Source organism: Scyliorhinus torazame, chromosome 12, assembly GCF_047496885.1.
Source record: "Scyliorhinus torazame isolate Kashiwa2021f chromosome 12, sScyTor2.1, whole genome shotgun sequence".
Lineage (NCBI taxonomy): Eukaryota > Metazoa > Chordata > Chondrichthyes > Carcharhiniformes > Scyliorhinidae > Scyliorhinus > Scyliorhinus torazame.
Window position 1 is genome coordinate 95,271,759 of NC_092718.1, and position 17,814 is coordinate 95,289,572.

At 52.9% G+C, this 17,814-nt stretch overlaps 1 protein-coding gene across 2 annotated transcripts in view; it reads right to left on the bottom strand.

Moving 5' to 3' along the window:
• Positions 1 to 5,516: 5,516 nt before the first annotated feature.
• Positions 5,517 to 17,814, bottom strand: part of LOC140386575 (E3 ubiquitin-protein ligase CBL-like) — a 170,792-nt gene continuing 158,494 nt past the window's right edge. For both annotated transcript variants that reach the window (XM_072469013.1, XM_072469014.1), the window contains one exon: positions 5,517 to 9,814. In XM_072469013.1, the coding sequence (XP_072325114.1) occupies positions 9,630 to 9,814 (185 nt within the window). In that variant the 3' untranslated portion in view covers positions 5,517 to 9,629. The remainder of the gene's footprint in view (positions 9,815 to 17,814) is intronic.

Consider the following 17,814-nt stretch of genomic DNA (forward strand, 5'->3'; position numbering starts at 1 on the left):
CCTGCAGTCCCCAGTGTACCCCGTTGGGCCTGGTTGGACACAGGAGTACACACCATGGTAACGTGCTATCCTTTCAGCCCCTGCGAGACAATGGATATTGGAATTCATTCAGGTGGGGTTCATCCTGGTTGGGCCCCGGTTGGCATTGCGGATCCTGCCCCCGCAAGTCCCGCTTACCACATCCTGGTACCTGGACGCCATCCCAGTCCCATGGGAGTTTGTCATCCCCCCCCCCCCCCCCCCCCAGCCACCCCCCCAATGGCGCCCACCACGACCAATGCTGCCCCCCCCCCCAACTCCAAGCACTGGGGCAGCAAGCTGAGTGCCCCGGGCCTTATTACCCAGGAAAGAAGATGGCTCCTCACCTCCTCGATACCTACAGCGGCCCGACCTCACCTTCACATTTTTAAATAGGAGTACTAATTGGAGCCCACGTGACCATCTGCTGGGGAGGCGGTTAGATTACGGGAGGCCATTAGATAGGGGGTCGCTCCCATTAATTATATGGAGATTGGGCTAAAGTCGTGATTATTGGCTTCTTGCCACGCTCAGGCGGGAATTTGATTTCGCGAATAGGAATAGGCCGGTTAGATCACAAACAGGTCGGCGTCCGGCGTGGTTTTTGATTTTGTCCTCTCCTGCGATTTAATGGCCTTATCACGTTCTCGCTTAAGCGGCCATTAAATCTCACCCAGCATTTGTACAAGAAAAGGTTATGAAGCAGTTTTAAAGAAGTTGGAAAGCTCTTGACCTTGACGGACTGTGGAATAAAGGGGTCACAGAGTGGGTTTTGTTTTGGCTTTGAAATATACAATGTGTGGAATTTTCTCAATTTCTTGTTGGCAATTGGAAGGGACTGCCTGAGAGTGTATGTGAGTGTGAGTGTGCGAGAGAGTGTGTGAGTGCATATAAGTGTGTGAGAGTGTATGTGTAAGTGCATGTGAGTGTGTGTGTGTATGTGAGTGAGTATGAATGTGAGTGTGATTGCATGAGAGAGTGAGTGTGACTGAGTGCAGGATTGGCAGCTAAACGTTCCAGGATTTAGATGTTTCAGGCAGGATATAGGGGGATGTAAAAGGGGTGGCGGAGTTGCGCTACTAGTTAGGGAGAATATCACAGCTGTACTACGGGAGGACACCTCAGAGGGCAGTGAGGCTATATGGGTAGAGATCAGGAATAAGAAGGGTGCAGTCACAATGTTGGGGGTTTACTACAGGCCTCCCAACAGCCAGCGGGAGATAGAGGAGCAGATAGGTGGACAGATTTTGGAAAAGAGTAAAAACAACAGGGTTGTTGTGATAGGAGACTTCAACTTCTCCAATATTGACTGGGACTCACTCAGTGCCAGGGGCTTAGACGGAGCAGAGTTTGTAAGGAGCATCCAGGAGGGCTTCTTAAAACAATATGTAGACAGTCCAACTAGGGAAGGGGCTGTACTGAACCTGGTATTGGGGAATGAGCCAATTGGTAGAAATTTCGGTAGGGGAGCATTTCGGGAACAGTGACCACAATTCAGTAAGTTTTAAAGTGCTGGTGGACAAAGATAAGAGGGGTCCGAGGGGGAATGTGCTAAATTGGGGGAAGGCTAATTATAAAAATATTAGGCGGGAACTGAAGAACCTAGATTGGGGGCGGATGTTTGAGGGTAAATCAACATCTGACATGTGGGAGGCTTTCAAGTGTCAGTTGAAAGGAATTCAGGACCGGCATGTTCCTGTGAGGAAGAAGGATAAATACGGCAAATTTTGGGAACCTTGGACAACAAGAGATATTGTAGGCCTCGTCAAAAAGAATAAGGGGGCATTTGTCAGGGCTAAAAGGCTGGGAACAGACGAAGCCTGTGTGCAATATAAGGAAAGTAGGAAGGAACTTAAGCAAAGACTCAGGAGGGCTAGAAGGGGTCACGAAAAGTCATTGGCAAACAGGGTTAAGGAAAATCCCAAGGCTTTTTACACTTACATAAAAAGCAAGAGGGTAGCCAGGGAAAGGGTTGACCCACTGAAGGATAGGCAAGGGAATCTATGTGTGGAACCATAGGAAATGGGCGAGGTACTAAATGAGTACTTTGCATCAGTATTCACCAAAGAGAAGGAATTGGTAGATGTTGAGTCTGGAGAAGGGTGTGTAGATAGCCTGGGTCACATTGAGATCCAAAAAGACGAGGTGTTGGGTGTCTTGAAAAATATTAAGGTAGATAAGTCCCCAGGGCCTGATGGGATCTACCCCAGAATACTGAAGGAGGCTAGAGAGGAAATTGCTGAGGCCTTGACAGAAATCTTTGGATCCCCACTGTTCAGGTGATGGCCCGCAGGACTGGAGAATAGCCAATGTTGTTCCTCTGTTTAAGAAAGGTAGCAAGGATAATCCAGGGAACTACAGGCCAGTGAGCCTTACGTCAGTGGTAGGGAAATTACTGGAGAGAATTCTTTGAGACAGCATCTACTCCCATTTGGAAGCAAATGGACATATTAGTGAGAGGCAGCATGGTTTTGTGAAGGGGAGGTCGTGTCTCACTAACTTGATAGAGTTTTTCGAAGAGGTCACAAAGATGATTGATGCAGGTCGGACAGTGGGTGTTGTCTATATGGACTTCAGTAAGGCCTTTGACAAGGTCCCTCATGGTAGACGAGTACAAAAGGTGAAGTCACACGGGATCAGGAGTGAGCTGGCAAGGTGGATACAGAACTGGTTAGGTCATAGAAGGCAGAGAGTAGCAATGGAAGGATGCTTTTCTAATTGGAGGGCTGTGACCAGTGGTGTTCCACAGGGATCAGTGCTGGGATCTTTGCTGTTTGTAGTATATATAAATGATTTGGAGGAAAATGTAACTGGTCTGATTAGTAAGTTTGCAGACGACACAAAGGTTGGTGGAATTGCGGATAGCGATGAGGACTGTCAGAGGATACAGCAGGATTGAGATTGTTTGGAGACTTGGGCGGAGAGATGGCAGATGGAGTTTAATCTGGACAAATGTGAGGTCATGCATTTTGGAAGGTCTAACGCAGGTAGGGAATATACAATGAAAGGTAGAACCCTCAAGAGTATTGAAAGTCAGAGAGATCTAGGTGTACAGTCCACAGGTCACTGAAAGGGGCAACACAGGTGGAGAAGGTAGTCAAGAAGGCATACGGCATGCTTGCCTTCATTGGCCGGGGCATTGAGTATAATAATTGGCAAGTCATGTTGCAGCTGTATAGAACCTTAGTTAGGCCACACTTGGAGTATAGTGTTCAATTCTGGTCGCCACACTACCAGAAGGATGTGGAGGCTTTAGAGAGGGTACAGAAGAGATTTACCAAAATGTTGCCTGGTATGGAGGGCATTAGCTTTGAGGAGCGGTTGAATAAACTCGGTTTGTTCTCACTGGAACGACGGAGGTTGAGGGGCGAACTGATAGAGGTCTACAAAATTATGAGGGGCATAGACAGAGTGGATAGTCAGAGGCTTTTCCCCAGGGTAGAGGGGTCAATTACTAGGGGGGATAGGTTTAAGGTGCGAGGGGCAAGGTTTAGAGTAGATGTACGAGGCAAGTTTTTTTACACAGAGGGTAGCGGGTGCCTGGAACTCACTACCGGAGGAGGTGGTGGAAGCCGGGACGATAGTGATATTTAAGGGGCATCTTGACAAATACATGAATAGGATGGGAGTAGAGGGATACGGACCCAGGAAGTGTAGAAGATTGTTGTTTAGTCGGGCAGCATGGTCAACACGGGCTTGGAGGGCCAAAGGGCCTGTTCCTGTGCTGTACTTTTCTTTGTTCTTTGAGTGTCTGTGAGTGTGTGTGCGCGAGTACATTTGAATGTGTGTGTGTGTGTGCATGTGAGAGCGTGTGTGTGAGTGGGTGTGAATGTCTGTGTGAATGAATGTGAGTGTGTGTGCGTGGGTAGGTGTGTGTGTGTGTGATTGCATGTGAGTGTGTGTGTGTTTGCATGTGTGTGTGCGCGTGCGAGTTTGTGTGTGTGTGTGAGTGCATATGTGTGTGAGAGTATGTGAGTGTGTAAGTGAGTGTGAGAATATATGTGTGTGAGTGCATGAGTAAATGACTGTGAGTGCAAGCGCATGTGTGTGTCAGTGAATGTATGTGCGTGAGTGCTAATGATTGTGTGAATATCTGAGTGTGATCATGTATGTGACTGTGTGTGAAAGTGCGAGTGTGTAAGTGCAAGTGCATATGATGTGTGAGTTTGTGTGTGAGTGCATGTGAGTATGTGTGTGCATGTGAGTGTGTGAGAACATGTGAGCGAGTGAGTGCATGAGTGTGCATGTGCATGCATGTGTGAGTGCATGTGTATGAGTGTGTGAATGTGTGTCTGGGTGCGTGTGTGTGTGAATGAGCATGTGTGTGTGAATGAGTGCGTGTGAGTGCATGAGTGTGTGTGAATGCATGTGAGTTGTGTGTGTGAGTGCATGTGCATGAGCGATGTGAGTGAATATGTGTGTGGGTGTGAGTGCATGTAAATGTGTGAGTGTATGTGTGAGTGCATGTGCATGAGTCCGTGTGAGTGTGTATGAATATGAGTGTAAGTGCACGTGAGTGGATGTGTGTGCGTGCATGAGTGAGTGTAAGTAGTCCGTGGGAGTGTGTTTGTGAGTGCAAGTGAGTGTGTGTGTGTGGGTGTGATTGCGTGTGAGTAATTGCGTGTGTGTGTCTGAATACGTGTGTGGGTGCGCATGTGTGTGAGTGGATGTGTGTGAGGGCATGTGAGTTTGAGTGCGCACATGTGAGTGTGCATGTGTGTGAGTGCATGAGTGTGTGTGTGCATGAGTGTGTGTGTATTAGAGTGCATGTGAGTGTAAGTGAGTGCGCGTGCGTGTGTGTATGTTAGTGTGAGAATGCGTGTGTGTGTGTCTGAGTGTATGTGTGAGGGAGTGAGTGTGTGTGCGTGTGAATGAGTGTGTGTGTGTAAATGTTTGTAAGTGCGTGTGTGAGTATGTTAGTGTGAGAATGCGTATGAGTGCGAGTGACGGCATGCGAATGTGTGACTGCATGTGTGTGAGTGAGTGCATGTGAGTGTGTGTGAGAGCAAGTGAGTGCATGTGAGCATGCATGTGACTGCGTGCATGTGTGTGGGTGCATATGTGTGAGTGCATGAGTGTGTGCGTGCATGAGTGTGCATGAATGCATGAGTGTGTTCATGTGTGTGTGTGTCGATGCAAAACAGAAGGTTTCAAAAGGAGAATCGGATAAATCATCACAAGAGATCAAATGGCAGGAATGGCAGAGAGAGAGTTGGGAGGAGTGGGACTGACTGGACTGCCTTTCTAAATAGCTCGCACAGATTCCGTGGCTGAAGGGCCTCTTCTTGTGGTGTACTGCTTTCTGATTCCATGATACGTTTGATTGAAGTATAAACAGCAAACAGCCAGCAAGAAGGTGCAATACAAGACCTACAGGGGATTCACCTTGTTAAATGGAGTGTCTCAATGTTACTCTAATAATGCAAGCACAGCTCCACCTGTTGTATATTTTCAGCTTTTGATTTTCCTTGCAGCTGTGTAGGGATGACACCAGTTCCTTTATGTGTGACAGGTTTTATTTACAGTTCTTTAAAATATCTCCGCAATCACAAAACATCTACACTCGGGCTTACAGTTCAGATTCCAATCGCTTCTGCGGTGACCGTTTGCTTTGATCTGAGGAAACAACCAGGTTTAACCAATCCAGCATAGTGAGCATAGATCAGTTACCAGCCGCACACAATCAAACACAGCATAATTGAACACTACACGGTCACCAGTGACACAGCAATCTCACCAGGACACATTTACATCCTCGCATTCCACACAATTGAAAAATATGTCGAGGACTGAGCCTCTCGGGCACCAATGTTGAGCATGTTCCTCGGTAGTGAGTGAGAGCCTAGTTAGCGCAGTACACAGCGCGTCAGTCTCATAATCTGCCGGTTGTGAGTTTGAGCCTCAGAAGGGGCACTTGTTTTACGAGAAGCTGAATTTTGCGGAATCAGCTGGGAAGGAAACACAATCGGGTCGGAAACCACCCAAGTAGGGTCATCTCAGAATCCTTGTACCCAAGTGATAAATCTCCTGCTGGATGGCTCAAACCTGCAGACTGCCGGAAAGTGGGCAGCACGGGAGCCCAGTGGTTCACACGGTTGCCTCACAGCTCCAGGGATCCGGGTTCAATTCCGGGCTCGGGTGACTGTCTGTGTGGAGTTTGCACTTTCCCCCCGTGTCTGCGTGGGTTTCCTCCGGGTGCTCCGGTTTCCTCCCGGAGGAAGTGCAGGTTAGGTGGAATGGCCATGCTAAATTGCCCCTGAGTGTCCAAAGGGCGGCTGGAGTTGCTGGGTTCTGTGGATAGGGTGGAGGGCTTGGCTGAAGTAGGGTGCTCTTTCCAAGGGTCAGTGCAGACTCGATGGGCCGAATGGCCTCCTTCTGCATTATAGGGATTCTATGATTCTATGACACTGCTGTTGGCCCCGTGTGCGAGTGTAACACATCTCCCTACACAGCTGAAAAATAAATTATACTGCACATACCCCAGGTATTTACAAAGCGCCTGAGATTGTCAATGCAACCCCCACAACAGTCCACCCCCAAACTTCCACACGTGCCTTCAACTCTCCCCACATCCACACCTCCCCACACACACACACCACCACCCCTCCCCCCACACCTTCCCCACCTCTGTACTTCACCCCACCATCGTGATGTCTCAGGTACAATGACAGAAGATGCCACCAAGTTCAATGTAAGAGGGAGGAGGTAATCTCACTCACACTCACATGCTCAGGTTCACTTGCACACAAACACTCACATACACTCATACACGCGCACTCATGCATGCTCACACACACTCACAGATTTGCATACACACATACATTCACACTGATGCACAGCTACACACTGACAGACTTGCAAACATTTGCATACAACCACACCCACTCACTCGTAAACACGTTTGCACACTCATACACACATACATACTTTCGCCCACACACACTCTCTCACACACACTCTCTCACACACACACTCTCTCACAGACAGTTACTCCTTCACACACACAGTCACTCCCACACACACAGTCACTCTCTCCCACACACACACTCTCTCACACACACACACACTCTCTCACACACACACTCTCTCACAGACAGTTACTCCTTCACATACACAGTCACTCCCACACACACAGTCACTCTCTCCCACACGCACACACTCTCTCCCACACACACTCTCTCACAGACAGTTACTCCTTCACACACACAGTCACTCCCACACACACAGTCGCTCTCACACACACACACAGTCACTCTCTCACACACAGTTACTCTCTCACACAAAGTCACTCTCTCACACACAGCCACTCACACACACAGTCACTCTCTCACACAGTCACTCCCTCACACACACAGTCACTCTCTCACACACACACAGTCACTCTCTCACACACAGTTACTCTCACACAAAGTCACTCCCTCACACACATAGTCACTCTCTCACACAGTCACTCTCTCACACACAGTCACTCGCTCACACACATAGTCACTCTCTCACACAGTCACTCTCTCACACACACAGTCACTCTCTCACACACAGTTACTCTCTCACACAGTCACTCCCTCACACACACAGTCACTCTCTCACACACAGTCACTCCCTCACGCACCCAGTCACTCCCTCACACACAGTCACTCCCCCCCCCACACACACACACAGTGACTCTCTCACACACACACAGTCACTCTCTCACACACACACAGTGACTCTCACACACAGTCACTCGCTCACACACATAGTCACTCTCTCACACAGTCACTCTCTCACACACAGTCACTCGCTCACACACTCAAAGACTCTCTCTCTCACATCCACAGACTCACACGCTCCAAACACACACACAGACACACAAACTCGGACCAACAGTCACACACACCTTGCAATGTTGGGATGAAAGGAAGAGAATGAACAAAAGGCTAGAGGAGACAGAGATCTCTGAGAGTTGTTGGTGCTGGAGGAGGTGACAAAGGTAGGGAGGGTTGTAGGTGCTGGAGATTACAGAGATAGGGAGAGTTGTCAGGGCTGGAGGAGGTTACAGAGATAGGGAGTGTTGTAGGGTCTCGAGGAGGTTATGTAGACAGGAAGGGTTGTAGGGACTGGAAGTGGTTCCAGAGATAGGGCGAGAGGGAGAGACTGTGGAGGGATTTGAAAACATGAATGAGAATTTTAACATGACGATGGACTGGGAACCAATGTAATTCAGTGAGCAACGGGAGATGAAAGGAGGTGGGGACTCAGTTTGAGTTGAGATACAGGCAGCCGACTATTGATGAGGTGGAGGGTACAGAGGGGGGAATGTGCCGAGACCAGGCAGGAGTGTAACGGAATAGTCGAGTCTGGAGCTCATGGAGAGATAGATGGGGGTTTCAGTAGCAGGTGAGCTGAGGTGGCGTCGGTACCGGGTGATGTAACATGGGTGGGAAGGAGGCATGTCCGTGAGGGAGATTGGATCCCCTGCGGCTCGGTGAGTCGAACAGGGACATCTTCCAATGGGAATATTCCGATCAGCAATATCGGAATGGGACGCAAACATGGTGGGTGAGGGGGGGAGCCACCACCAAAGGCTCCAGAATGAATCAATCCATTTACATAGAATTTACAGTGCAGAAGGAGGCCATTCGGCCCATCTAGTCTGCACCGGCTCTTGGAAAGAGCACCCTACCCAAGGTCCACACCTCCACCCTATCCCCATAACCCAGTAACCCCACACCACACATTGGTGTCCAGTTCTCAGAGAGTCACTGAATGATAGTGCAGAAGATGCCCTCAGGCCCACCGACAGATGAAAAACACCTGACCTGCCGACCTAATCCTATTTGCCAGCACGTGGCCCACGGCCTTGAATGTTATGACGTTCCAAGTGCTCATCCAGGTACTTTTTAAAGGATGTGAGGCAACCCGCCTCTACCCCCCTCCCAGGCAGTGCGTTCCAGACCATCACCACCCTCTGGGTAAAATAGTTTGTCCTCAAATCCCCCCTAAACCTCCCACCCCTCACCTTGAATTTGTGTCCCCTCCTAAGTGAAACTTCAACTAAGGGGAACAGAGCCCCCTATCCACCCTGTCCATGCCCCTCATAATCTTTTTTAAAAATTTGTTAATGGGATGTGGGTGCCGCTGGCGAGGCCAGCATTTATTGCCCATCCCTGAGGACATTTAAGAGTCAACCACATTGTTGTGGGTCGGAAGTCACATGTAGGCCAGACCAGGTAAGGACGACAGATTTCCTTCCCGAAAGGAACAAAGTGAACCAGATGGGTTTTTACAACAATCAACAATGGTTTCATGGTCATTATTTTTTAGAGTTTTAATTCCAGATTTGTTTTTATTGAATTCAAATTTCACCAGTTTCCAAGGCAGGAATCGAACCCAGCTCCCCAGAGCATGACTCTGGGTCTCTGGATGACTAGCCCAGCAACAATACCACTACACCACTGCCTCCCCCAGCACACTGCTCTCTCTTCCCTCCTCTCTCTCAGAAGCAGGTGTTATCATTCAGGGGTCCCAAGAGCAGGGGTGGTGGTGGAGGGAGTGGGGTGGGGGGAAAGGGGAGGGGGGTGGTGCCTGGCCGCCTGATCCCTCGCTTCCCTCCCTTCCCCTTCCCCCAACCCTCAGCTCTGGTTTGCGAGGTTAGAGCTGTAGATAAATTCATTCAGAATGGTCCGTGCGATCGCCAGGTCATTCCGAGCGATGCCCAGAGCCTTGTGGATGTCCTGCAGCTGATACCCCTCGCGGAGAAGGGTCACCATGGCGTTTGGATCACTGGCCGGCAGGTCCGGGGAGGTGGTCTCGTAATCTGAGGGCAAAAAAATACACGGGCTCTTACAATACCTACAAACGGCCATTCGGCCCATCTGCCCCACCCCATCACCATACCTTTCCATTTCTTTCTCCCTCATGTTTATCCAGCCCCCCTCCCTGCCCCCTCATCCGCATTTAAATGTATCAACACGTGGCGGAACAGAACCCAAGGCGGCATACTTTAATAAAAATGTATCCTCATTATCATTACTTAAATTTAAACTGTGCCTTTTGAGTCTAAAAGGCCGTTAAGAAGGCTGGCCCTCTGCCTGTGAATAATCATCTCCGAGTAACCAGAACAAAAGGAGCCACTTTGCAGTTTCCGAAAAGTTGCAACTCGTTATATCTGAGGAGCTCCTGACAGACTCCCGGGGACGGCACGGTCCAACTTCAAAGGGAGCGACAGAGAGCATTGCGTTTGATGAACCAGGGCTGCCAGTGGATAAGAGGGTCTACAGAAGACAACGACCAGGCCCCTCAACAAACGAGCAGGCTGTGCGGAAGGAGCTCTGGCCAAGCCGAATAAATTATTCCCATCTACCCCGCCCTTGCTGAAGGTTCTGCACCATCATCTTCAAACTGATTCATCTCCACTTGCCTATTTCACATGGTGAAGCCAACAGCGCCAGAAAAACAAATTTTACACCACAGGTTCTCAGCCCGTCCACCTCTGCGAAGAAGTCACTTGTGGGATTTTGATTCTGGACCAATTATGCATGAAGCAAGACTGATTGTCTCTGTGGCCACTGTATGTAAAACCTTCTTTCCTCCTTCTCCCTATTTAGTGTGTGTGTCCGGAGTGGGGGTGGGGCGGGGTGGGGGGCATCACTGTGGATCCTCCATCTTCTGTTTTTTCAATGGGTGTAAATTTTGAGTTCATCCTATTTCGAGTTTGCGGTGGGGTTTTAATAGGAATAGGATCACACCAAAACTGAGGGATTGGCAAATACTGTGAACTGTTTTGGTCCTCTTACCTAAGGAAATATATACCAGCATTGGAGGCAGTCCAGAGAAGGTTCGCAAGGTTGATTCTGGGTATGAGGAGTTATGAGGAGAGGGTGAGTAGGTTGGGCCTGTACTCATTGGAGTTTAGAAGAATGAGAGGCGACCTTACTGAGGCATAAGGGATTCTCAGGGGGATTTACAGGGAAGATGCTGAGAGGATATTTCCTCTTGTGGAGAGTCTAAGACCAGAGGGCCTAACCTCAGAGTAAGGGGGTCGCCCATTTCAGACAGAGATGAGGAGGAAGTTATCCTCTCAGAGGGTCGTGACTTTGTGGCATTCTTTACCGCAGAGGGCTGTCGAGGTTGGGTTGTTAAGTATGTTCAAGGCTGAGATAGACAGATTTTTAATCCGTAAGGGAATCAAAAGTTATGGGGATAGGGGGTGAGATTCTCCGACCCCCCGCCAGGTCGGAGAATCGCCGGGGGCTGGCGTGAATCCCGCCCCCGCCGGTTGCCGAATTCTCCACCACCGGATATTTGGCGGACGCGGGAATCGCGCCACGCCGGTTGGCGGGCCCCCCCCCCCCGCGATTCTCCGGCCCGGATGGGCCGAAGTCCCGCCGCTAAAATGCCTGTCCCATCGGCGTAAATTAAACCACCTACCTTACCGTAGGGACAAGGCGGCACGGGCGGGCTCCTGGGTCCTGGGGGGGCAGGGGGCGATCTGGCCCCGGGGGGTGCCCCCACGGTGGCCTGGCCCGCGATCGGGGCCCACCGATCGGCGGGCGGGCCTGTGCCATGGGGGCACTCTTTCCCTTCCGCCTTCGCCACAGTCTCCACCATGGCGGAGGCGGAAGAGACTCCCTCCAATGCGCATGCGCGTGAATGCCGTCAGCGGCCACTGACGCTCCCGCGCATGCACCGCCTGGAGATGTCATTTCTGCGGCAGCTGGCGGGGCACCAAAGGCCTTTTCCGCCAGCTGGCGGGGTGGAAATCCGTCCGGTGCGGGCCTAGCCCCTTAAGGTTGGGGCTCGGCCCCCAAAGATGCGGAGCATTCCGCACCTTTGGGGCGGCGCGATGCCTGACTGATTTGCGCCGTTTTGGGCGCCAGTCGGCGGACATCGCGCCGATACCGGAGAATTTCGCCCAGGGTGGGAAAGTGGAGTTGAGGATTATCACATCGGGGGCGAGATTCTCCGACCCCCCACCGGGTTGGAGAATCGCCGGGGGCTGGCGTGAATCCCGCCCCCGCCGGTTGCCGAATTCTCTGGCACTGGATATTCGGCAGGGGCGGGAATCGCGCCGCGCCGTTTGGCGGGCCCTCCCCCGCGATTCTCCGGCACGGATGGGCCGAAGTCCCACTGCTAAACTGCCTGTCCCGCCGGCGTAGATTAAACCACCTGCCTTACCGGCGGGACAAGGTGGCGCGGGCGGGCTCCGGGGTCCTGGGGGGGCAGGGGGCGATCTGGCCCCGGGGGGTGCCCCCACAGTGGCCTGGCCCGCAATCGGGGCCCACGGATCTGCGGGCGGGCCTGTGCCATGGGGGCAATCTTTCCCTCCCGCCTCCGCCACGGTCTCCACCATGGCGGAGGCGGAAGAGACTCCCTCCACTGCGCATGCGCGGGAATGCCGTCAGCAGCCGCTAACGCCCCCGCGCTTGCGCCGCCCGAAGATGACATTTCCGTGCCAGCTGGCGGGGCGGGGCACCAAAGGCCTTTTCCGCCAGCTGGCGGGGCGGAATTTCGTCCGGCGCCGACCTAGCCCCTTAAGGTTGGGGCTTGGGGCGGCGCGATGCCCGACTGATTTGCGCCGTTTTTGGGCGCCAGTCGGCAGACATCATGCCGTTTCCAGAGAATATCGCCCCAGATCAGTCATGATCTCATTAAATGATGGAACAAAGTGGATGGGCCAAATGGCCTTCTTCTGCTCCTAAGTCTTATGGCCTTATGAGCAATTCACATCCGCTTATTAAAATGGAAACAATCAAAACTTTTCTGCTTGTGGATGAACGGCGAGCTAAGCAATTAGTGCTCATACAATCCCCATGCAGAATGAGGCCATTCAGCCCATCGAGTCAGCACCGACCCTAGAAATGCATCCACCCATGTCCACCCTGCCCTATCCCTATAATCCCGTAGTCTAACCTGCACATCCCATGACACTAAGGTGCAATTTATCATGGCCAATCCACCCAACCAGCACATCTTTGGATTTTGCGAGGAAACCAGAGCATCCGGAGGAAACCCACGCAGACACAGGGAGAAAGTGCAAACTTAACACAGACAGTGACCCAAGGCCGAAATTGAACCCGGGTCCCTGGCGCTATGAGGCAGCAGTGCTAACCACTGTACCAGCATGCCATTGTTTAAACGGTACCCCGCCGCCCACACATTGTGACAATACTATTCTGCTCAACCACTCACAGTGGGGAAGCGAGTTATACGCTCTCCCCACTCCTCATGGGAGCGAGTTCCACATTCTCCTCATTCCTCATGGGAGCGAGTTCCACATTCTCCCCACTCCCCGAAACGAGCGAGTCCCACATTCTCCCCAATCCCCGTGGGAGCGGGTTCCACATTATTCACACTACTCATGGGAGTAGGTTCCACATTCTCCCACTACCTGTGGCAGTGAGTTCCACGTTTTCCCCACTCCCTGTGGCAGCGAGTTCCACATTCCCCACACTGCCCATGGGAGCGAGTTCCACATTCTCCCCACTCGCTGTGGCAGCGAGTTCCACATTCTCCCCACTTGCTGTGGGAGCGAGTTCCACATTCTCCCCACTCGCTGTGGGAGCGAGTTCCACATTCTCCCCACTCGCTGTGGGAGCGAGTTCCACATTCTCCCCACTTGCTATGGGAGTGAGTTCCACATTCTCCCCACTCGCTGTGGGAGCGAGTTCCACATTCCCCACACTGCCCATGGGAGCGAGTTCCACATTCTCCACACTCGCTGTGGCAGCGAGTTCCACATAATCCCCACTCCCTGCGGCAGCGAGTGCCACATTCCCCCCCACTCCTCATGGGAACGAGTTCCACATTCTCCCCATTCCTCATGGGAGCGAGTTCCACATTCTCCCCATTCCTCATGGGAGCGAGTTCCACACTCTCCCCACTCCTCATGGCAGCGAGTTCCACATTCCACCCACTCCTCATGGCAGCGAGTTCCACATTCCCCCACTCCTCATGGGAGCGAGTTCCACATTCTCCCCATTCCTCATGGGAGCGAGTTCCACACTCTCCCCACTCCTCATGGCAGCGAGTTCCACATTCCACCCACTCCTCATGGCAGCGAGTTCCACATTCTCCCCACTCCTCATGGGAGCGAGTTCCACATTCTCCCCACTCCTCATGGGAGCGAGTTCCACATTCCCCCACTCCTCATGGGAGCGAGTTCCACATTCCCCCACTCCTCATGGGAGCGAGTTCCACATTCTCCACACTCCCTGCGGCAGCGAGTTCCACATTTTCCCCACATCTCATGGCAGCGAGTTCCACGTTCTCCCCACTCCCTGTAGCAGCGAGTTGCACATTCCCCCCCACTCCTCATGGGAGCAAGTTCTACATTCCCCCCACTCCTCATGGGAGCGAGTTCCACATTCCCTCCACTCCTTAAGGGAGCGAGTTCCACATTCTCCACACTCCCTGCGGCAGCGAGTTCCACACTCTTCCCACTCCTCATGGCAGCGAGTTCCACATTCCCCCCACTCCTCATGGGATCAAGTTCCACGTTCTCCCCACTCCCTACGGCAGCGAGTGCCACATTCCCCCCACTCCTCATGGGAGCGAGCACCACATTCTCCCCATTCCTCATGGGAGCGAGTTCCACATTCCCCCCACTCCTCATGGGAGCGAGCACCACATTCTCCCCATTCCTCATGGGAGCGAGCTCCACATTCCCCCCACTCCTCATGGGAGTGAGTTCCACATTCTCCCCATTCCTCATGGGAGCGAGTACCACATTCTCCCCATTCCTCATGGGAGCGAGCACCACATTCTCCCCATTCCTCATGGGAGCGAGTTCCACATTCCCCCCATTCCTCATGGGAGTGAGTTCCACATTCTCCCCATTCCACATGGGAGCGAGTACCACATTCTCCCCATTCCACATGGGAGCGAGTTCCACATTCCCCCCACTCCTCATGGGAGTGAGTTCCACATTCTCCCCATTCCACATGGGAGCGAGTACCACATTCTCCCCATTCCACATGGGAGTGAGTTCCACATTCTCCCCACTCCTCATGGGAGTGAGTTCCACATTCTCCCCACTCCTCATGGGAGCGAGCACCACATTCTCCCCATTCCTCATGGGAGCGAGTTCCACATTCCCCCCATTCCTCATGGGAGTGAGTTCCACATTCTCCCCATTCCACATGGGAGCGAGTACCACATTCTCCCCATTCCACATGGGAGCGAGTTCCACATTCCCCCCACTCCTCATGGGAGTGAGTTCCACATTCCCCCCACTCCTCATGGGAGCGAGTTCCACATTCTCCCCATTCCACATGGGAGCGAGTTCCACATTCCCCCCACTCCTCATGGGAGTGAGTTCCACATTCTCCCCACTCCTCATGGGAGCGAGTTCCACATTCCCCCCACTCCTCATGGGAGTGAGTTCCACATTCTCCCCACTCGTCATGGGAGCGAGTACCACATTCTCCACACTGCCCATGGAAGCGAGTTCCACGTTCTCCCCACTCGCTGTGGCAGCGAGTTCCACATTCCCCCCCACTCCTCATGGGAGCAAGTTCCACATTCCCCCCACTCCTCATGGCAGCGAGTTCCACATTCCCCCCACTCCTCATGGCAGCGAGTTCCACATTCCCCCGACTCCTCATGGGAGCGAGTTCCACACTCTCCCCACTCCTCATGGGAGCAAGTTCCACATTCCACCTACTCCTCATGGCAGCGAGTTCCACATTCCCCCCACTCCTCATGGGAGCGAGTTCCACACTCTCCCCACTCCTCATGGGAGCAAGTTCCACATTCCACCCACTCCTCATGGCGGCGAGTTCCACATTCCACCCACTCCTCATGGCAGCGAGTTCCGCATTCCCCCACTCCTCATGGGAGCGAGTTCCACATTCACCCCACTCCTCATGGCAGCAAGTTCCACGTTCTCCCCACTCCCTGTAGCAGCGAGTTGCACATTCCCCCCCACTCCTCATGGCAGCGAGTTCCACATTCCCCCCACTCCTCATGGGATCAAGTTCCACGTTCTCCCCACTCCCTACGGCAGCGAGTGCCACATTCCCCCCACTCCTCATGGGAGCGAGCACCACATTCTCCCCATTCCTCATGGGAGCGAGTTCCACATTCCCCCCACTCCTCATGGGAGTGAGTTCCACATTCTCCCCACTCTTCATGGGAGTGAGTTCCACATTCTCCCCACTCCTCATAGGATCAAGTTCCACGTTCTCCCCACTCCCTACGGCAGCGAGTGCCACATTCCCCCCACTCCTCATGGGAGCGAGTTCCACATTCCCCCCACTCCTCATGGGAGTGAGTTCCACATTATCCCCACTCCTCATGGGAACAAGTTCCACATTCTCCCCACTCCACATGGGAGTGAGTTCCACATTTTCCCCACTCCTCATGGGAGCGAGTTCCACATTCCCCCCACTCCTCATGGGAGTGAGTTCCACATTATCCCCACTCCTCATGGGAACGAGTTCCACATTCTCCCCACTCCTCATGGCAGCGAGTTCCACATTCCCCCCACTCCTCATGGCAGCGAGTTCCACATTCTCCCCACTCCTCATGGGAGTGAGTTCCACATTCTCCCCACTCCTCATGGCAGCGAGTTCCACATTCTCCCCACTCCTCATGGGAGCAAGTCCCACATTCCCCCCACTCCTCATGGGAGTGAGTTCCACATTCTCCCCACTCCTCATGGCAGCGAGTTCCACATTCTCCACACTGACCATGGGAGCGAGTTCCATGTTCTCCCCACTCCTCATGGGAGCGAGTTCCACATTCTCCACACTCCCTGCGGCAGCGAGTTCCACATTCTCCCCACTCCTCATGGGAGCAAGTTCCACATTCCCCCCACTCCTCATGGGAGCAAGTTCCACATTCCCCCCACTCCTCATGGGAGCGAGTTCCACATTCCCTCCACTCCTTAAGGGAGCGAGTTCCACATTCCCCCACTCCTCATGGGAGTGAGTTCCACATTCTCCCCACTCCTCATGGGAGCGAGTTCCACATTCTCCACACTCCCTGCGGCAGCGAGTTCCACATTCTCCCCACTCCTCATGGCAGCAAGTTCCACGTTCTCCCCACTCCCTGTAGCAGCGAGTTCCACATTCCCCCCCCACTCCTCATGGGAGTAAGTTCCACATTCCCCCCACTCCTCATGGGAGTGAGTTCCACATTCTCCCCACTCCTCATGGCAGCGAGTTCCACATTCTCCACACTGACCATGGGAGCGAGTTCCATGTTCTCCCCACTCCTCATGGGAGCGAGTTCCACATTCTCCACACTCCCTGCGGCAGCGAGTTCCACATTCTCCCCACTCCTCATGGGAGCAAGTTCCACATTCCCCCCACTCCTCATGGGAGCAAGTTCCACATTCCCCCCACTCCTCATGGGAGCGAGTTCCACATTCCCTCCACTCCTTAAGGGAGCGAGTTCCACATTCTCCACACTCCCTGCGGCAGCGAGTTCCACACTCTCCCCACTCCTCATGGCAGCGAGTTCCACATTCCCTCCACTCCTTAAGGGAGCGAGTTCCACATTCTCCACACTCCCTGCGGCAGCGAGTTCCACATTCTCCCCACTCCTCATGGGAGCAAGTTCCACATTCCCCCCACTCCTCATGGGAGCAAGTTCCACATTCCCCCCACTCCTCATGGGAGCGAGTTCCACATTCCCTCCACTCCTTAAGGGAGCGAGTTCCACATTCTCCACACTCCCTGCGGCAGCGAGTTCCACACTCTCCCCACTCCTCATGGCAGCGAGTTCCACATTCCCCCCACTCCTCATGGGATCAAGTTCCACGTTCTCCCCACTCCCTACGGCAGCGAGTGCCACATTCCCCCCACTCCTCAT